The following is a 22,688-nucleotide window of genomic DNA, read 5'->3' on the forward strand; positions in this document are numbered from 1 at the left end:
CCCCATTTGAAAAGATATGCCAGGGAGCCATTACTGGGTAAGGAGTGCATTGCATTGCACTCCTTACCCAGTGAAGATGGTGCTGTCAGTCTGGGTGCAAAGTGGCTTCCATAGGGGCGGGCCTGGCCGGGCTGACTGACAGAGTGAGTGAGCCTAGACAAGAGTCCTCAGAGAGCCCCCGGTACCGGGCCAGGAGGAGCTGTCAGCGGGCCTCGGGTCCAATTAGAGGGCCGCGGCGGGCCCTCCCTCCTCCTTCCTCTCTCCCAGCACCTGACGGGCCCATCTGGACCTGTCGGTTCTGTCCTGGTGGCACCAGGTGCTGCTTTGATAGCAACTTGATCTGAGGCCCGAGAATCTGTTGACAGACCCGTCTCCACTATCCAATCAAATCTCCCTGGCTCGGTTATTTAACCCATTCAGGACGGGAGAAGAACCGCTTTTTGGTGTTTTTAAAAGCATTATGTTTATACTTTACCTTTTGAAAAATATAGCAGATCTACAAGCTCGTAAAGCGCGGCACCGAGTGCCGCGCTTTACGAGCTTGTAGGTCTGCTGTTTTTGAAAAAATCGTGAAAAGTCTTTGAATGTATATTCTTTCAGAGCGAATGTTTTTTAACTCAAATCTTTCCTTCTGAGGGGGGGGGGGGGGGGGGGTCCCTGGAACTGCCTATTTTCAGAAGGGGGGTCGTGGCTAATTACATATCGTTTTTTGGGGTCCTTGACATGAAAAAGGTTGAGAACGACTGACATAGAAATCATAGGGTTTTTCAGAAAACATCATTATTGTGTTCAGTCAGGATTTAGAATGACATTAATTTTGTAGAATCGTCCTCAGGTCTAAATGGGTTAAAATAAGTGTGATCTTATATAAATGTCACATAAATTCTTTGGTGGTGGTGGGGGTTGTGTGTGTGTGTGTGTGTGGGGGGGGTGTGTGTGTGTGTGTGGGGGGGGGGTGTGCTTTGGTATTTCTTAATGAGCTTTAACGACATTATTATTTATCTACGGTCAATTAAATCCTGGGGCGACGCCGGCCTGTGATTGGATGTTCATACACGCCGTTCCCAATGGCATCACCACTACCACCACCACCGCCGCATAATTTAATGAAAGACCTTCTCTTTGGCACAACGAGCGTACACAGCAACACCTGGACAAACACAGAACACCTGTCGCTGTACCTCTGTTTCTGTTCCCAAACCTTTTCACGTCCAGGACCCCCAAATTGACAGTAATTAGCCCGCGGACCCCCATTTGAAAAGATATGCCAGGGACCCCCATGAGAGAGTATTTTTACGGCTCTAGCAGTAATTCCGAAACGCATTCATTTCATGCCCCCCCCCCCCCCCAGTTTCACACGCATAATAGTGGTTAAAAGCTGTAAGGTGACACTGATGCGTCTAAATGAGATGCAGCATCTGACGTCTGTCTCTCTGTCTCTCTCTCTCTCTCTCTCCCCCTGGTTTTTCTTTTATAGGTTGAAATTCCAGACGAATCCCAGTTACAAATATTTATATCCACCGCCTTCGAATGGGATCCTGACCAACATATCACACGCCCTCGTCAGTGTGCCAAAGTTTTACGCTCAAGTGAGTACATTTCTGCACATCCTCCTCTCTGCTCTGGGTCTCCAGTACTTTTATATTGCTGAAGCTGTGTCTGGTGGTCCGGGGACCACCAGTGGTCCTTGGAGGGGGTCTCCAGGTGGTCCCCACGCTAAATGATGGAGAGCTTGTGGTAACCTAGCCTGAGCTAAGGTGTTAAGTTTCTGGTCTATAGGGGGTGGGTCGCGGCTGAGATTTGCGCACGCCCTGATTGGATCTCACCGATCTGTCCGTCAGCCCTGGCCACTCCTCTCTCCCACCTAGTGAAGCGCTACGTCACATAATTTGGAGCGACACCCACCCGGAAGCGTTGACTCCCACTTCTAGACCAAGGCAGCCAATGCGTTCCTCCAGGCTTTCATTTTTCGCGCAGACGAAATGAAAGCCTGGGTATCGAGGCTAGTGGTAACCAAATGGACCCTTCTAGATCTTTAACTCTCGAGAGCGTAAAAAGGTGAATTTTACGACCCCCAAGAGTTTAAATTATTGTTAAACATCTGCATTGTATTAATTCACAAGAAGTCTACACAATTTTAAGGATGTATTTTGATCAGTGTTTGCCTGTTAAATCTCTCCTATTGGTACCAACATCAATACAGCAGGGAATTACATGTGGACATCTTATCCAACGACAAGAAAATATTCTTTAGTTTTGGGTCTGCGAGGCTAAAGGTCATCACACACTGGCGAATTGGCGACGCGATATATTCGTGCGAATAATTTGCATTTAAAAAAACAAACAATTGAAGTCCATGCAAGCTCCACATCAGTGGCGAATGTGCGAAAATGCGACCGTTTTCGCTCTTTATTTGTTCGCTCTGGTGTCGTATTTTGCAGAGATTCGCAGGCGAACTGCAACATGCAATATTTCACATTTTCAGATCGCGTTGCTAATTCGCCAGTGTGTAATGACCTTTAATCTCATCAAATGGTGGTTCTGTCCGTGGCTCAAATGAATAGCGTGAAAGGATGAAAACCAATGTTCTATTTTAGTCTTGTTTGTGTGTCCTTTTTTCCCTATTTGCCCTGCATTCATAATTTACTATTTTTTAACCCAAGGCAGAAAACAGGGACATTACCACAAATAAAACAATGCAAAAAAAAGAAACAAAATTACAGCTATTTTGGAGGCTTCATCGTTTTGTCTCGTGAAAAACGGAAATCCAAAAACGCCCGAATAATAATAATAAACGTCCCGGTGGTTTTTTCAAGAACTGCACATCCTCCCAGACCTCGTAAATATTTTTTGGCAAAACATTTGTCTTGTATAATAAAGTTTCAATTTGTGTAGCAGGTATTAACCCATTCTGACCGGGAACCCGTTTTGGTGTTAGCATCATGTTATGTAGTCCTGTGACGAATAGTCAAAAAGTGCTTTAGTTTTCGAGATACCCCTACCGGAGGTAGGACCAAACACAACATAGTTTTTCCTCATCTCTAAGGTCTCCCATACATGAAATGGATTCTTGTATAAAAATATTTTACTGCAAAAGTGGTGAAATTGATATATAAAGTTATACACCCCAAACTAAAAATAAAGCCTGTCCGTCTGGGGGTTGAGGCACTTAAAGTCATGTAGATTCACAATGGAAGGTCTGAGAGGTTCAAAACTTGGCATAATTGAAGCCAGAACATACCTCTACATTCTAGAAAAGACTAAATGTCAATATCTGAATGTCAATATGAGATATAGTCATTTGAACACATACCTACAGTAGGCGGAATTGTACATCTATGTAGATGTCTTCTCTACTTTGTAGTGACTCTGGAATGGATTGTCATAGCAACACATATGAGGGCTTGTAGGAAAGGTGAGGTTCTACTGAATCCAGCAATACCAATTGTGTAAATGTAGCTTGCATAATCGTGGAGTTATGCCACAAAACATATATGGTGTCCCAAACGGGGGGAAATAAAACTAATGAAATCTACAGTATCACATTAGTTTTATTTTTACTTCACTTATCAAGGGTGGGAAAACATAAAAAATCACTTGAGTAGAAGTCCCTAAAATGTATGAAATGTCTCAAACTTGAGAAATGAGAAAATGTGAACAAATAGATGCCGCTTCAAGAGAAATAGTAGAGAAATATGCAAGCCTACAGTGGAACTACTAACTATTATTATGTTGCAGCACATGACCTGGATGCTCCCTCATCAAGCTCAAATGTCAATATTATCCTCATAAATATAAATAATCAAGTTATTCATTTCTGTTATTTGAGTTATTTAGTTACAGTCAATTTATACTACAGTATTTGGCTCCACCTATGTGCATCTTATGTGATCTTATATGTGAAGTGTATCGGAAATCGGGGCCGATCATGCTATTTTTAAATGATCAGATCGGGAGCACAAAAATGTGATTGGGACATCCCTAGTATCAATATGATATCCATATCATGATATTAGACTGGATATCGGAAGCTCTGAGAGGTTCAAAACTTGGCATATTTGAAGCCAGGACATACTTCTACATTCTAGAAAAGACAGTAAAGACTGTCTTCTTTACTTTGTAGTGACTCTGAAATGGATTGTCAAAGCAACACATATGAGGGCTTGTAGGAAAGGTGTAGTTCTACTGAATCCAGCAATACCAATTGTATAACTGTAGCTTGCATACTCGTGAAGTTATGCCACTAACGTATATGGTGTGCCAAACGGGGAGACATAAAACAGTCCCAACTCCTAGAAATCTACAGTATCACACAGATTTGATTAGTTTTGGCTTCACTTATCAAGGGTGGAAAAATAATAACAAATTCACTTGAGTATAAGTCCCTACATTATAATGTATGAAATGTGTCAAACTTGAGAAATTAGAATGTGTGGTAAAAATGTATGCCGCTTCAACAATAGTACAGAGAAATATGCAAGCCTACAGTAGTGGAACTATTATTATGTTGCAGCACATGACCTGGATGTTCCCTCATCAAGCTCAAATCTCAATATTATCCTCATAACAGCAAGTTATTCATTTCTGTAGTTATTTGGTTACAGTCAAGTTATACTACAGTATTTGGCTCCACCTGCATCTTATTGCCTACAGTATGTGGCTTTCTTCATAAAATGACAGGTAAAATCATTTCACATATTTTGGAATGTGAAAAGATGAGATGAACCTTGTCAAATCAAGTAGCTATTTAGCTGACTGGAGTGGAGTAGAGTAGTTCTCTTTAGTGTAACAGAGCCTACTGCCTGTCCAGTAGTCTACACTGACGATAGCAGAACCCTGCCCTGACACTATTTCACCAGAATGGAAAATAGACTTAATTAGTATCACTTGTAATATGGTTACTGCACATACTATAGCCTAATAATAGTGCGCGCAATGCACAACATAAATACTGTATACATTCTGAAGTGTATCTTTAAAATTTTACCAAAATTGAATATTGGATCCAAATCTTTGTATCATCTTTGCTAAACAGTTGGAAAAAGGCATGAAACAAGACCCATAATGTATAAAGCCCACGGCAGAAGACCTTCAACACTAACTGTTGTTCAACAGAGAGATGATGTTCATAAAACCCTGGCAAACCCAAATTCAATATACTCTCCTCATCATATATCATGTTGAGAAAACTACTCCAGTAATATAAGACCAGAGTGAGAGCATGCAGTCTCGTCAAGAAGACTGAATAGGGTACAAGTTCAACATTGTTGAATAGGATACAACACTGTTTAACATACAAATATATTGTTTCATTTGTGGGAAGGCCAGCACAATTGATTGATTGATTGATGGATTTAATAGTTTATTAGACATAAATGTAAAAACAGCAACAGAGTAGGCCTACAGTCATACAATCAGTCCAAAAGGGATAGCACAAAAAAGTCCTTGCGGTCTTGTTGCAATCAGTTCATAGACAAAAACAGGACTACTGAGTACCAGAGACAGGGCCTTCACATTCAGCATCAGAAAGCTCTCAGATCTCTTTGCATATGATGACAAATATCTGCTACCTAAAACACTAAGGGCTGTATTTTGCGTGTCTTAAGTACCAGGTCTTATTTCCTAACTTGAGTAAACTAAAGACCTGGAGGCGTGGTCAATGCTCTTTGGCCACTCAGAATAGCCAAATGGCATTGATCACGCCTCCAGGTCTTTAGTTTACTCAAGTTCTATGTCAAAGCTTTTATTAATCTCACTGAAGTAGTTTTTCTTTAAATAAATGAAAGTGATGACAAGTCATCACTTTCAATAAATAAGAGTTATGACATACTGAAGACACTGGTCCATGGTTTTCTTCATCGATATATCTGCAGGTCTATGTAGTAGTTCTGGATTTTCTTGGATATTTGCATCTTCTCTCATTGTGCCCATTTCCCATGGGCACACTTGCAGAGCATGCAACATCAGACTTTCCATGTTCTACAAATTGTAATGCTGTATGTTTCCAGGGCTTGTATTTAGACAATATCATCTTCTTCCTCCTCAGAGTCAGTGTCTTCAGTATGTCATAACAGTCAAGGACTTTATATACCGTAAATAGAAATTGGTGCATTTACAGTATATAGAGCTTTTATCCAAAGCACTTTACATAGATTGTGCATTACATTCACACATTCAGTCACACACCCATGGCAGAGGAAACCATACAAGGCACCGACCTGCACATCGGGATCAATTAGGGGTCCAGAGTCTAACTCTGGGGGAGCCCTGGATCGAACTGAGAATATGGTATGATATAGTACTACCGGTATATTGTTAGTTCACACTGAAATTTGCCTTGCGAACCTCACGGTTCTCCATCCAGCCGCTCTATTGGCCACTCTATCCCTGAGGCACTGCCGCCTCGGCATATTACCAGTATTATTGTATATTTGTCATCATACACAAAGAGATCTGGGTACGAGAGGAGCAGATGATGTACAACTTCATCAACCTTTCTGATGCTGCATGAAGGACCATAAGTCTCTGGTACACATACCAGTACCAGCCATAATGGCTGTCAGATGTTCTGGTCTTGTACTGGCCTTCACACAAATGAAAAATATCTTTGTATGAATGTTGTATCAACCCTATTCAGACTTCTTGATGAGACTGGTGCAGGCATGCTCTCACTCAACATTTGCAACTTGCTCATTACTGCAGCATATTGTCTGTATATAGAGCCACTGCACGGTTGTATGAACATCATCATCTCTCTGCTGAGCAACATTTAGTAAGAGTTGAAGGTCTTCTGCCTTGGGCTTTTCAACATTATGGATAGGGATGTCCCGATCACACGTTTTTGCTCCCGATCTGATTCCGATCATTTTAATTTTGAGTATCTGCCGATACCGATTTTTCCCCATCCGAAAATTATATTTTTATGCAACTCCTATGCAATATCACAATAGTACAATTTCCCAAATCACGGACAATATCCAGTCTAATATCATGATATGGATATCATATTGATACTAAGGATGTCCCAATCAGAAATAACAGAAATGAATAACTTGATTATTTATATTTATGAGGATAATATTGACATTTGAGCTTGATGAGGGAGCATCCAGGTCATGTGCTGCAACATAATAATAGTTAGTAGTTCCACTGTAGGCTTGCATATTTCTCTACTATTTCTCTTGAAGCGGCATCTATTTGTTCACATTTTCTCATTTCTCAAGTTTATGTACACTCAAAACACGCTCCACATGGCCAGACCTCATAAAGCCCTGTACACTCAAGACACGCTCCATATATGGCCAGTAGCCTACAGAATTCATTCCATGTGTTGAACTGACCCCCCGTGCCAAAGCGCCAGCAGTCTGCTGTCACCCAGGTGGATGCATGCTTTCTCGCCCTTGGTTTAATTTACTCATGAGAGTGTACAAATGGACAGACTTTTGCACACTCTCTGAGTTGCAGACCGGTCATTGTTGATTATTCGATTAATTTAGCTGGGGACCCTCTGGAACTCCTTCAAGGACCCCTGGGGGTCCCCAGATGCCTTGTTGAGAACTAGTGCCATAAGGAACATACAGTATAAGCATGCAGGGTTGTACACAAAGCACCTCTTGAATAAAGCTGTTTTTATGAAGAGAGATACAACCACAAGCCTGATTTTGAAGTCTTGTAAATTGTTGTCTGTAGTCTCGTGGATCATAAGTCATAACCATAGGACACCAGCCATATAGTTCTATAATGTAATTCAATTGTTTTATTATCACATTTCAATTATGACAACTTGAAAGGGCTTGGGTGAAATACCTCAGGGTATAGGTTCCCTGATTTTTCATGCTATAAACACAAAATCTCATTTATTTAGATTTTAGAATAAGTTCAGGGCCCATAGGCTACTCTCCTAAACCCTTCACAAGCCCTGATTCACCATGCAGGAAATGCCTGTATAGGGTACTCGTGGAAACAATAGTAGCTTACATGTGTCTGTTCTCTGTTGAGATAGCAGACGTTACTATAGGCTCCTTCCTTTCATACATTTTAGGGACTTCTACTCAAGTGATTTTTTATGTTTTCCCACCCTTGATAAGTGAAGTAAAAATAAAACTAATGTGATACTGTAGATTTCATTAGTTTTATTTCCCCCCGTTTGGGACACCATATATGTTTTGTGGCATAACTCCACGATTATGCAAGCTAGTAGCTACATTTACACAATTGGTATTGCTGGATTCAGTAGAACCTCACCTTTCCTACAAGCCCTCATATGTGTTGCTATGACAATCCATTCCAGAGTCACTACAAAGTAGAGAAGACATCTACATAGATGTACAATTCCGCCTACTGTAGGTATGTGTTCAAATGACTATATCTCATATTGACATTCAGATATTGACATTTAGTCTTTTCTAGAATGTAGAGGTATGTTCTGGCTTCAATTATGCCAAGTTTTGAACCTCTCAGACCTTCCATTGTGAATCTACATGACTTTAGGTGCCTCAACCCCCAGACGGACAGGCTTTATTTTTAGTTTGAGCTGTATAACTTTAAATAACAATTTCACCACTTTTGCAGTAAAATATTTTTATACAAGAATCCATTTCATGTATGGGAGACCTTAGAGATGAGGAAAAACTATGTTGTGTTTGGTCCTACCTCCGGTAGGGGTATGCCGACTTCTGGGGGCCATTGTCACAGTACTAATGCTTTAGCTATTGAAAAATAGCAGATCTACAAGCTCATAGCGCGCCACCGAGTGGCGCGCTACGAGCTTGTAGGTCTGCTATTTTTGAAAAATCGAAGAACGACTGACATTTTTTAGAATCTGATCTCAGGTCAGAATGGGTTAATCAGACACAGTGTGTGTCCAGTGGAAACCTCGTATGAATCTGATCTCAGGTCAGAATGGGTTAATAATAGACCATGAGTTATGATGGGGTTCATAGCGTCAGCTCTGTGTCTCTGGTGGGGGGGGTCGCTGTTTTTTTCTTCTATCTTGGTTTCAACGTTGGCTAGGTTGGTGGTGCTAGTGCGTCGCAGTGGAACTGAGCTATTGAATATGTCATTTTCAAACGGACATTTTTAGAAAGTCAAAATGGGTTAAAAGATCTAGTTAAGCCTAAGCGTGTGTGTCTGTGGTGTGTCTGTGTGTGGTGTATGTGTCTGTCTGTGGTGTGTCTGTGGTGTGTCTGTGGCAACAGGTTCTTCACCTGATGAACAGGATGAACCTGCCGTGTCCCTTCGGTCCCCTCACGGTCAGACCGCCCATGGTAAGCTTGGAGATCTGCTATTTCGTTATTTTATTCCGCTATTTTTGTTAGCATTATGCTATGCAGTTTAGCTATTAAAAAATAGCTTGTAGGTCTGCTATTTTTTAAGCAAGTGAAATAAACACGTCATCACGACGGCATCAACACATTGTGTTCGACCTGGAGGCGTGGTCAATGCTCTTTGGCTATTCTGATTGGCCAAAGAGCATTGATCACGCCTCCATGTCTTTCTTTTTTTTTATAACTTACATTTTTATTGGTTTTTAAGACAAGACAGAAAAAAAAAACTTACAATACATATAACATCACAGACGTACAAAAAATAAAAAAACAGAAAAATAAAAAATACAACAGGCATCGACATTGCGTTTCAAGATGTTACATTCATTTTTCTAGCAATTTACAATTGTCTCTCATTCCCCTATACCCTTAAATATTGTCCATTTTTACCATTTGTCCTCCATTTTTTCTTCCTGTAGCCTCAGACGGTGTGTTAGTTTCTCCATAAAATGTATCTCCTGAATCAAGTCCTCCCATTGTCCCTGTGTTGGAGGTTCCATCTGTCCCCATTTTCTTGTGATAGCTTCCTTTGCTGCCGCCAGTAAAATGTTTACCAAATATCTATCCTCTCCTCGAATCTTACCCCCCATCAAGTTTCCTAAATACAAAACATCACACTTCATAGGCACCTCATATCGCAATATCTTTTGTATCTGCTCATGTATCATTTTCCAAAACTCATCCATTTTGGGACATTTCCAAAAAACAGCCTCCATGTCTTTCATCTGAAGATGAAAGACCCATCTGAAGATGTTTTGTACCAGTGACACCCCGGAAGAAAATATAGCAGATCTACAAGCTTATAGATCTGCTATTTTCCAACGGCTTAAGTTTCATCATGCAACTGGACATCTGGTCGATCGGGAATGGGAGTTTCCCCTTGGGCTCAACCTTCTTCCAGGTGAAGGTCTCTGGGTTGAATTTCCACACATCATTGAAGGTTTTTGTTATTATTCCGTTATTATATGTACAGCCACCACATATGTACAACTCTCCATTGTAGGTAAAGGCTGAATGACCCCCGCGTCCTTCTGGAAGAAGCTGTGCAGATGGCGTGCTCAACCAGACGTTGGTCTCTGTGTCAAACACTCTGATGGTGTTGTGGTACTGACCGCTCACCCGTCCCCCAAATACAAACATCTTTGTCCCGATGATGGTGGCAGAGTGATGTGATGAACCTGGTGGTGGAGATCCTCTGGTGTTAATCAAAGACCAGGTCATTGTGCTGGTGTCCAACTTGTACATGTCATTAGTGTGTCCAGTCAGCTGGTTCCATCCTCCACAGACAAACATGACCTTCCCCAAAACACAGGCTGAGTGGTTTCTCCTCCCCTCTGGAACTGTCCCAGAAACACTGGGCTCAAACCATCTGTGGACGTCGACATCGAATGCATAAAGCACTTTGGAGTCGTTCCCCGTGAAATAAATACCATCGGCATCCTCCTCTACCTGAAACTTCACCACACCCCCCCAGATGTAGACGATGTCTTCTATGAGCACAGCTGTGTGGAGCACACGGTTGGAGGGATCCTCAGGGGGCTGTTCTTCTCCTCTTCCGGTTGTCACAGGAGGAGGCAACAGAGTCCAACGCAAAGACACTGTGTCGAAGACGTGCACTGCAATCTGGTCCCTGTCGATCAGGTTACAGTACCCTCCGAAGGAGTACAGCTTGTGTCCCACCGCTACGGCAGCATCGAAGGATCTCTTTGTTCCTCTGTTCAGGTGCAAGGTCCAACGCCACATTTTAGACGACTACAACGTGCTTGTTTGAAAGCGAAGTCCTCGAGTGTCTCTAACAATGCAGTTCTGTTACACGTGCTGACACTTATATATCGGTACAGCCACACGAACACCATATTCGGGCAAGAGTATACATAAGTATTGACATAGCACATTTCATGACATCAGAACGGAACTACATATTTGGGCAAGAATGGGAGCAAATGTACTCTCGTGTGAGGACAAGTCTTTGGCTGAGTGAGTTTTGTACTTAAGTGTCTTATGATATTTTGTCGACTAAAACTACACTAAAACATTCTCCAGGTGAGTAAAATGTGACTAAAACTAAATGAAAAACGATTCAAGAGACTGTGACTAAAACTAGCCCACAGTCACGCCTCTCTCTCTCTCTCTCTCTCTCTCTGTCTTTCTCCTCGTCTCCTGTAGTTTGAGGCGCTGCCCCCGGCCCCGCCCATCCCCATGCCCCCTCCCATGCCCCCCCACTACCCCCCCTTGCCCCAGGAGGAGGAGGGGGGGGAGGAGATGGACCTGTCCAGCGAGGAGGGGTCCGAGTACGAGAGCGGAGAGGACGAGGACAAGGAGAGGTGACCGCTGTGACCCCAATGTCCAAAAACACACCTGTTTTATACGTTCCCGGACGTACTGTGTCAACAATAGCAGATCTACAAGCCTGTTGTCACGATGCAACCTGTTGTGAGCTTGCACATCTGCTATTTTTTTTTTTGCCATAACAATTTCAATTAACGTACAAGCTCATAGCGCGCTCAACCGAGTGGTGCGCTCCTATGAGCTTGTGGATCTGCTGTTTTTCAGCAGCTATAAGCATAACATAATCCTTATGGCACCATATAGGGGTTCCCGCCCAGAATGGGTTAAGTGGTAAACGCCATATTATGCTCAATATCGGAAAATATCAGAATTAGTATTTTAAAGTATTAAAGATGGAGTGCCGCGATTTATTTCCACACTAAAACATGATCATCAGGTATTATTATAATTATAAGGAGGAAGAACTTTCTTTCCAAAAAGTGTACAGTATTTTTTTAAATCATGCTTTTATGTGGACACGCCCACCAGTTCATTAAGTAGGCCTGGATTGCCTGGTGGGTGGTGATGGGTGGTGTTGATCCACCTGAACTGAAGCCACACCCACAGCTGTAGTTGTATGATAAAGGGGGAGGGGTTAGGGGAGGGGCTGATAGTGTAATGTCACTATATTACTGTTTACTTCATTGGCCCGTTTGACTGTCAAGGGTTCAGCCTCCTAACCTGACCCTGCCAGATGGGGGCGGTATTGAGTAACCATGTTCCCCAACACAGCAACCATCTGGGATCTCTCAGGGAGTTGAGCTAACACCGAACAGCTCCCGCACCGAACCAATCAGCGTGAGCTAAGGGGCGGGATATGTGCGAAACCGGATATGACGCTATATTGACACGTCAATATGATTGGTTGTGTTTGCACGCCCACACGGTGATAGACAGACGTCCAATCATCTACCAAGTATCTTGGAAAAAAATGAACAGCCCCGTCATCGAATTGCCTCCCGAGATCCCAGATCCCAATAAGCTGTGAAACAAACTTGTGTAGCAAGCTTCTTGGATCTGGCAGCGGCAGGTTATCAGCCTCCAGGAAGAAACCCTAAATACAAAGTTAATACACCATTGCACATAAAAACAACTCCAGGGTGTCTAATGAAGTATACTGTCACCTCATAGACGCATGAAAAACTGGAAAAATACAAAAAACTGTGGCACTCCATCTTTAAGAATTTCAACCCTTATTAATTTGGGGGCTGTTGGGGTTTTCCTCTCAGGATTGCCCGTCTGATGGGTCTGGTGAACCGGACCTGTAAGAGACCTCTGAGGACCAAGGTGGCTTCACGGAGGAAGAAACCCAGAATCAAGGACCTCCTGTATGCTCCCAGGCCTTCGGACTCCCACAGGTACCCAGACTCTTTGTCAAGGACCCCCAAAGTGACCTCCATTTGAACACATATGCCAGGGGGACCCCCCATGAGAGATGATTTCTACGGCTCTAGCAGTGATTCTCAACCCGTTTAATTTCAAGGACCCCCCAGTTTGACACCCATTTGAACCCCATTTAGTGGCATTTATATCTCTGGTATACCCCCAATTTATATTGTAAAATCAATGTTAATTTAAGTGTACAATAACGGGTCCATTTGGTTCCATTTGTACACTCTCAGAGTTACAGACCCATAAGGGTCCCATTTGGTTCCATTTGTTACACTCTCAGAGTTACAGACCCATAAGGGTCCATTTGGTTCCATTTGTTACACTCTCAGAGTTACAGACCCATAAGGGTCCCATTTGGTTCCATTTGTACACTCTCAGAGTTACAGACCCATAAGGGTCCATTTGGTTCCATTTGTTACACTCAGAGTTACAGACCCATAAGGGTCCACTTGGTTCCATTTGTACACTATCAGAGTTACAGACCCATAAGGGTCCATTTGGTTCCATTTGTACACTCTCAGAGTTACAGACCCATAAGGGTCCATTTGGTTCCATTTGTTACACTCAGAGTTACAGACCCATAAGGGTCCATTTGGTTCCATTTGTACCCTCAGAGTTACAGACCCATAAGGGTCCATTTGGTTCCATTTGTACACTCTCAGAGTTATAAAGACCTATAAGGGTCCGTTGGGTTCCATTTGTACACTCTCAGAGTTACAGACCCATAAGGGTCCATTTGGTTCCATTTGTACACTCTCAGAGTTATAAAGACCTATAAGGGTCCGTTGGGTTCCATTTGTACACTCTCAGAGTTACAGACCCATAAGGGTCCATTTGGTTCCATTTGTACCCTCTCAGAGTTACAGACCCATAAGGGTCCGTTGGGTTCCATTTGTACACTCTCAGAGTTACAGACCCATAAGGGTCCCATTTGGTTCCATTTGTTACACTCTCAGAGTTACAGACCCATAAGGGTCCATTTGGTTCCATTTGTTACACTCTCAGAGTTACAGACCCATAAGGGTCCCATTTGGTTCCAAACTATCATTTAGCTGGGGACCCCCTGGGACTCCCTCAAGGACCCCTGGGGGTCCCCGGGACCCCTGGGGGTCCCCGGGCCCCCCACTAACGTGGTGCCTGTTCCTCTGTCCTGGGACGCAGCGCTCCGGGGCCAACGCTACAGCCCTCTGACATCTTCGAGCAGCCGCAGGCCACCGGGACGAAGAAGATAGAATTCCACATATCTGTTCCCGACGTGGCGGCCATTTTGGGAGGAGGAGGAGGTGGAGGACCGAATCAACAGGCAGATGTGGATGAAAGCGAAGGTAAGAGATGTCCACGCACGTTGACTTCTATGCGTGTGGTGGTGACCTTTAGTATAAGTCATTGCAGGTCAAATGTATGTTTTCCTTTTTAATGACGCCAAAGTCTCTGAGCCTCAGTGTTGAAAGTCAAATGTGACCAGAGTCCAGTGGTTTGATAAACAAAGGGGGGCCATGGTGGTCATTTTTCAGTTTTTCAAATTGACATATTGGTTGTACAGTTTGGCCCAACAGTTTTGGAGATATGGCTTATAGAGTAATAATGTCTTGCAGAGAAACAGAGAGTTGAGAAAACAGGCTTGAAAAAGGTTCACTTCTGTGGTCTCTAACGTTACACCTATAGCTACACGTTTAATCATTTATTTCATATTTACATGTCTTCTGTGGTCTCTAACATTACACCTATAGCTACATGTTTAAGCATTTATTTCATATTTACATGTATTCTGTGGACTCCAACATTACACCTAGCTACATGTTTAAGCATTTATTTCATATTTACATGTCTTCTGTGGTCTCTAACATTACACCTATAGCTACACGTTTAAGCATTTATTTCATATTTACATGTCTTCTGTGGTCTCTAACATTACACCTAGCTACATGTTTAAGCATTTATTTCATATTTACATGTCTTCTGTGGTCTCTAACATTACACCTAGCTACATGTTTAATCATTTATTTCATATTTACATGTCTTCTGTGGTCTCTAACATTACACCTAGCTACACGTTTAAGCATTTATTTCATATTTACATGTCTTCTGTGGTCTCTAGCATTACACCTATAGCTACACGTTTAAGCATTTATTTCATATTTACATGTCTTCTGTGGTCTCTAACATTACACCTATGTAGCTACACGTTTAATCATTTATTTCATATTTACATGTTGATTTCAGCTCTGACACTTGTTTTAGACATACTCTAGTATGTGAAGAGTCTGCCTGTGCTATTAACTCATTTTTTCTCCTCTGGTGAAAAGCTGGAATTTGCACGATGGCAGTCTCTCAGTCAAATCCGGTCACATATCATGTCCAGACAGGCAGACAGACCTACAACAACTCACAGACAACTGGAACAACTTTTGAAGAATAGAAAGATGCTTATTTTTACTTTTCTAAACCAACAGAGGAGAGAGAAAATAAAAAAACCCAATTCATTCCCTGCAGTGGAAACAGATAAAACAGGACAGGGATAACGCGGTGTGGCAGCGGTCGTATAATAATCCCATCCAATTCTCCTTTACCTCAGGACGGGACCCTTAACCCGTTATGGACCGGGGACCCCTTTTTATTTCATACTTTTATTATAGCTGTTGAAAAAATAGCAGATCTACAAGCTCGACGAGTGCCACGCTACGAGCTTGTAGATCTGCTATGTCATGAAAAATGTGGCGCGAATCTTTGAATATATATTCTTTCAGAGCGAACGTTTTTAACTCAAGTCTTTGCTTCTCGGAAGGGGGGGTGGGGGGGTGGGGACCCCCATCTGGAACAACATATTTTCAGATGGGGGGGGGGGGTTCTCGGCAGCCAATTACATAATATATTTTTGGGGGGTCCTTGACATGAAAATGTCAATCAAAAACGACTGACATTAAAAACATAGGGATTTTTCAGAAAACTGTCAGGATTTAGAAGACATTTTTAGAATCGTCCTCATGGGTCTCAATGGGTTAACCAATCGCCCCCCCCCCCCCATAGTTTATCACACTTACAAGAAGACACACACACACACACACACACACACACACACACACACACACACACACACACACACACACACACACACACACACACACACAGAGAGAGAGACCTATATCACAGATGCTGTGTGCCGCTATATATCTGCGAGAAGAGGAAATGTCATCTCTGGTCTCGGGGCTCTCTCTCTCTCTCTGAGCCTGGCGTTCCTTATCTCTCTCCTCCCTCTCCAGTTAAACATCTCTCTCCACGAGACTTCACTCCCTCGCCACAGAAAAACCTCCCCGGGAAAAGCCAAATAGATCCTCACCCTCTGAATGAAACGAGAAAGATTTCTCATAGAGGCCAACAAGCCGGGGGAGAGATCAACTGTGACGGCTGGCTTCTTAGGGATTAGTCTTGTTTCTAGTTGTTTCTACAAAGATCTACAAAGCTCTGTCCCCCCTGTCACCATCTAGAAGGCATTTGTAGATTTGGTTCTCGGGTCGGAAAGTGTTAACCCATTCTGACCTGAGATCAGATTCATACGAGGTTTCCACTGGACACACACTGGTCTGATTAACCCATTCTGACCTGAGATCAGATTCTAAAAATGTCAGTCATTCTTCGATTTTTCAAAAATAGCAGACCTACAAGCTCGTAGCGCGCCACTCGGTGGCGCGCTATGAGCTTGTAGATCTGCTGTTTTTCAATAGCTAAAGCACGACATGATGCTAACACCCAAATGGGTTCCCGTTCAGAATGGGTTAAATGAAAAGCAGAGGTGGTGGAGGTTGGAGAGATAAGGACGGAGGTGATCTAGTCTCTCTGTTATCGGTAGCGCGGCCGCGCGGCCCACCTCGCTACAGAGCGTTGCGTACCCGAGGAGAGGTACATGTGGCTGATAAGTTGTTCCCCAGGAGTTTTACCTACCGCTTGACTGCTTCCAGTGATTCCACCCGCCCGCCCGCGCACGTATGCACGCACGCACGTATGCACGCACGCACGTATGCACGCACGCACGCACGGTTAAATGGTATGGCCTTAAAATATGTCGGGGATATTGTTGTTCTTTTTTACATTTCCTGAAAAGTAACACTTTGGGGGCAGTTTGGGGCCCGGTTTGGGGGCAGTTTGGGGCCCGGTTTGGGGCCTGCGTGCCGCGGGCTGACTGCGTGTTGCGTTGCTATGTATTTTTTTACATTCCAATATTCATTCGAATGTGGAATATTCGTTAGCAGCACTAACCCGCCACAGCGACCTTTATACGTGTGTCTTGTTGTTTATTTTTCAGTGCTTGATACATTCAAAGTCTGGTCTTTGTTCCCCCTGTGTGTCCCCCTCTGTAGAGGACGAGAGAGGAGGACCGGCAGCTGTTCCGGAGGAGGTTGAGGTGGAGGGGGAGGGGGAGGAGGAGGAAGGGGAAGGTTTCGGGAAGATGTACCCGTCCAGCGCCCGTCCCTCCCAGGACCAGGACGGGGACAGCGAGGACAGCGACGGCCTTCCCACCGACGTCATCTCCAGGAAGGAGCTGGACAAAGGACGTCTGTCCAGAGACGGTACAAAAAACAACAAAAAACATTCCATCCACCACACAATTAATCAGCGCCGGAGATTCCTTCAAAATAGAAGCTCGGGGTGCCTGGAAGATATGTCCGCTTTTACTCTGTAAAAGCCCCCGGAAAACAAAAAAAACAGAGAATATTTTTGCTTGCTTACCTTTCTCTCTCGTTTCAAAATTAACGCTCCGTGATCGCTCGCGTTCAGGGGGACCCCCTGGAACCCCCGGACTGGGTGCAGTGGTGGCCGAACGGTTTGCGGAGCGGTCTTGATATCGGAAAGGTCGCTATAGTTCGTATCCCCGGACCGGCACGTTAAAAATTACCACCGTTGAAGTGCCCTCGAGCAAGGCATTGAACCCCTACCATGTTCTATGAGCAGGGCCTGGCTGTAAACAAGTTCTTGAGCTTAGTCCAGTTACCCTGCAGGGTAAACATAGTACCTTTCCTTTCCTTAGTCCAGTTACCCTGGGTAAACATAGTACCTTTCCTTTCCTTAGTCCAGTTACCCTGGGTAAACATAGTACCTTTCCTTTCCTTAGTCCAGTTACCCTGGGTAAACATAGTACCTTTCCTTTCCTTAGTCCAGTTACCCTGGGTAAACATAGTACCTTTCCTTTCCTTAGTCCAGTTACCCTGGGTAAACATAGTACCTTTCCTTTCCTTAGTCCAGTTACCCTGGGTAAACATAGTACCTTTCCTTTCCTTAGTCCAGTTACCCTGGGTAAACATAGTACCTTTCCTTTCCTTAGTCCAGTTACCCTGGGTAAACATAGTACCTTTCCTTTCCTTAGTCCAGTTACCCTGGGTAAACATAGTACCTTTCCTTTCCTTAGTCCAGTTACCCTGCAGGGTAAACATAGTACCTTTCCTTTCCTTAGTCCAGTTACCCTGGGTAAACATAGTACCTTTCCTTTCCTTAGTCCAGTTACCCTGGGTAAACATAGTACCTTTCCTTTCCTTAGTCCAGTTACCCTGGGTAAACATAGTACCTTTCCTTTCCTTAGTCCAGTTACCCTGGGTAAACATAGTACCTTTCCTTTCCTTAGTCCAGTTACCCTGGGTAAACATAGTACCTTTCCTTTCCTTAGTCCAGTTACCCTGGGTAAACATAGTACCTTTCCTTTCCTTAGTCCAGTTACCCTGGGTAAACATAGTACCTTTCCTTTCCTTAGTCCAGTTACCCTGGGTAAACATAGTACCTTTCCTTTCCTTAGTCCAGTTACCCTGGGTAAACATAGTACCTTTCCTTTCCTTAGTCCAGTTACCCTGCAGGGTAAACATAGTACCTTTCCTTTCCTTAGTCCAGTTACCCTGGGTAAACATAGTACCTTTCCTTTCCTTAGTCCAGTTACCCTGCAGGGTAAACAACATAGTACCTTTCCTTTCCTTAGTCCAGTTACCCTGCAGTAAACATAGTACCTTTCCTTTCCTTAGTCCAGTTACCCTGGGTAAACATAGTACCTTTCCTTTCCTTAGTCCAGTTACCCTGGGTAAACATAGTACCTTTCCTTTCCTTAGTCCAGTTACCCTGGGTAAACATAGTACCTTTCCTTTCCTTAGTCCAGTTACCCTGGGTAAACATAGTACCTTTCCTTTCCTTAGTCCAGTTACCCTGGGTAAACATAGTACCTTTCCTTTCCTTAGTCCAGTTATCCTGCAGGGTAAACATAGTACCTTTCCTTTCCTTAGTCCAGTTACCCTGCAGGGTAAACAACATAGTACCTTTCCTTTCCTTAGTCCAGTTACCCTGCAGTAAACATAGTACCTTTCCTTTCCTTAGTCCAGTTACCCTGGGTAAACATAGTACCTTTCCTTTCCTTAGTCCAGTTACCCTGGGTAAACATAGTACCTTTCCTTTCCTTAGTCCAGTTACCCTGCAGGGTAAACATGGTACCTTTCCTTTCCTTAGTCCAGTTACCCTGGGTAAACATAGTACCTTTCCTTTCCTTAGTCCAGTTACCCTGCAGTAAACATGGTAACTTTGCTTTGCTTTACTGAACTCCCACTATCAGAACCAATGCGTTAACATTCATCTCTTAAAACACCATAATATGCCAGGTTCCAGAACCCTCTGTTCCTTCCAGTTCTGCTGATTGTCATTTTATTTCGTTCTTCCAAACAGAGATCAAGAGGATGTCCGTGTTTAAGAAGTACGAGCCCGGTGAGCCGACGTGCCGGCTCTACGTGAAGAACATCGCCAAGCAGGTGGACGAGAAAGTAGGTGTATTTATTTCAGGTTTTTTTTGCAGTCTTTGTTTGTGTGTGCTGGCATGTCGTCATTACATTTGTAACGGCTTGTCTTCCGTCTCAAGTCCCTCATGCATCATTTAGTTCTGCACCATTCTAGATCAAATGTGAATCTGCCAAATCTACCTCCACAAGAATGGTGGATCTTTGCGATTCTTCACACAATGTGATTGCATATATATCTATAGGTATATATCTATAGAATCTACGATTCTTCACACAATGTGGCCGACACATTTTCTAATATTACTCCTTCAGATGTTATCCAAATCTCACGCAAATCGGTACACATGCTCTCCATAGTCCTGTGATCAAGACGGGTTTGTTTGATTTCTCATAATCCACCTTCATTGCCTATACGATTGGCTTCTAAACTTTTCAGGAGTAGCCCCTGCTTTGTACCCGTTTTGTACAAATCGCCACAACTACTCAACGCAGCGTCCGAAACTGTGCATGCATATTTCCACTATATAGGAAGAAATGCCACTTGACAGTTTTCAAATCAGCCTCATGGTGGCGCTAGAACAGGCCAAGCCGTGTCTCTCACACACACACACACACACACACACACACACACACACACACACACACACACACACACACACACACACACACACACACACACACACACACACACACACACACATCACACACACATCACACACACTCTACCTCCTGGTGGAGACCTGTGCCTGCACTTTTTCTAGTTGTGCAGACCCATTGTGGAGGTGTGTGTAAAGGTATGCTCTGAAATGGATGTATTCTATGACACTATAACAACACTATAAAACACACTATACCAGTAAGACGCGCAAACGCGGGAAGCGAACGCAGCTCGTACATATTTGGGTTCTTTTAAGATTTATTTTTAAGTTATTATTTTTTTAAGTCTCATGTCACCATGACTCATAACCACACATAACCATATAAGGAGTCCCCAAAGCAGCTATACGTCCAAATATGGAGTGTGTTGCATCAATCACAAACAAATCACTCAGCTCCATATATGGGCACAAAGGGGGGGGGACACGCACGCACAGACATGATCTGCTAGGTCTCATAGTAAGTGCTCACTGCGTTCGCAAACACACACTATAACAACACCCGTTAATGCTACTGTTAGCGTGTATTTATTGACTTGTGATGTTGTCTTTCTCTTTCTCAGGAGCTGAAATACATCTACGGCAGATACATCGACCCTTCGTCGGAGGCAGAGCGGAACATGTACGTAATAATCCCTTCCCACGCTTGTTTAACGGAGACTTCTATAACTCTGAGCTTGTTGCTTGCGATGCATCAATGCAGCGTTTTGATTAATTACTCTAGTCTATTACATCAATTACTAATGACTCTCTCGTCAATTTAACCCTCAACTGACCTCTCTCTCTCTGCTGCGCCTTGGCTGGCACTGTTCTTTATGAGAGACCAACGCTAATGCCAACAGTATCAGTATCAGTCAATACAAAGTACAGTTTAACCACTTGAACTTAACCACCATCCTCGTGGCCATGTTTCCACGGTTCAAATTAAAATCGCAATTCCCGTTATGAACTATTAAATATCGATTCATAATTTCCAAAAATCAATTTTTTTCTGTAATTCATTTTTACAGTTACAGGAGTTTTCACTACATGGTGTTTGTGATATGAAATGTAAGCTCACCCTAATCATGGTAAACATCATGTCTTCAGTAATTTTCAAGTTACTGTAGTCACTTCAGTTGGCTGGAGAAGATTGTGATGAAATCCTATGCTATGTATTGAATCGAGAATCATTTTGAATAGATAATCGTTTTGAAAAAAAGTCGTTTTTGGATTGAGTTGAATCGAAGCTTGTAGCTTTTTTCAAGTATAAAAATAATGAATATATACCAGTGATTTCTTTGTATATTTCAGTTATTTGTCTCATATGGCCTGTGCATTTTCTTTTGGATTACCAGCATAAACGCTCTCGTAACGCTCTCGTAAGCTTTTATTGAGAAAAAAATGAAGGAACCTTCCTTTTCCCTCAATAAAGTTGCTGCCTGTTGTTCCTGCCTGTCGACTACAAAACAATACTACAACATGACATAACGATATCATCCTGTCGACTACAAAACAATACTACAACATGACATAACGATATCATCCTGATGACTACAAAACAATACTACAACATGACATAACGATATCATCCTGATGACTACAAAACAATACTACAACATGACGTAACGATATCATCCTGATGACTACAAAACAATACTACAACATGACGTAACGATATCATCCTGATGACTACAAAACAATACTACAACATGACGTAACGATATCATCCTGATGACTACAAAACAATACTACAACATGACGTAACGATATCATCCTGATGACTACAAAACAATACTACAACATGACGTAACGATATCATCCTGTCGACTACAAAACAATACTACAACATGACGTAACGATATCATCCTAATGACTACAAAACAATACTACAACATGACGTAACGATATCATCCTGATGACTACAAAACAATACTACAACATGACGTAACGATATCATCCTGATGACTACAAAACAATACTACAACATGACGTAACGATATCACCCTGATGACTACAAAACAATACTACAACATGACGTAACGATATCATCCTGATGACTACAAAACAATGACTACAACATGACGTAACGATATCATCTGCTCCCGACAGGATCATACATCCTAAATGAAATGGTGCCCAGGCTACATTGACACAGGGGTGAAAAATCGTGGGATAAAAAATGTATTAAAAAGACATTTAGTGTAATCTAGGGCTCAGGTCTCAGTGGGCTAGTGATTGATAGC

At 42.9% G+C, this 22,688-nt stretch overlaps 1 protein-coding gene across 2 annotated transcripts in view; it reads left to right on the plus strand.

Annotated features, from left to right (window-relative positions):
- The window catches only part of rnpc3 (RNA-binding region (RNP1, RRM) containing 3), a 37,960-nt gene that overhangs the window by 9,769 nt on the left and 5,503 nt on the right, over positions 1–22,688 (plus strand). For both annotated transcript variants that reach the window (XM_080794339.1, XM_080794338.1), the window contains exons 6-13: positions 1,478–1,589; positions 9,198–9,266; positions 11,493–11,650; positions 12,884–13,012; positions 14,208–14,371; positions 17,402–17,611; positions 19,737–19,831; positions 21,027–21,085. In XM_080794339.1, the coding sequence (XP_080650465.1) occupies positions 1,478–1,589; positions 9,198–9,266; positions 11,493–11,650; positions 12,884–13,012; positions 14,208–14,371; positions 17,402–17,611; positions 19,737–19,831; positions 21,027–21,085 (996 nt within the window). The remainder of the gene's footprint in view (positions 1–1,477; positions 1,590–9,197; positions 9,267–11,492; positions 11,651–12,883; positions 13,013–14,207; positions 14,372–17,401; positions 17,612–19,736; positions 19,832–21,026; positions 21,086–22,688) is intronic.

This window comes from Protomyctophum bolini, assembly GCF_963924005.1.
Source record: "Protomyctophum bolini genome assembly, chromosome: 21".
Lineage (NCBI taxonomy): Eukaryota > Metazoa > Chordata > Actinopteri > Myctophiformes > Myctophidae > Protomyctophum > Protomyctophum bolini.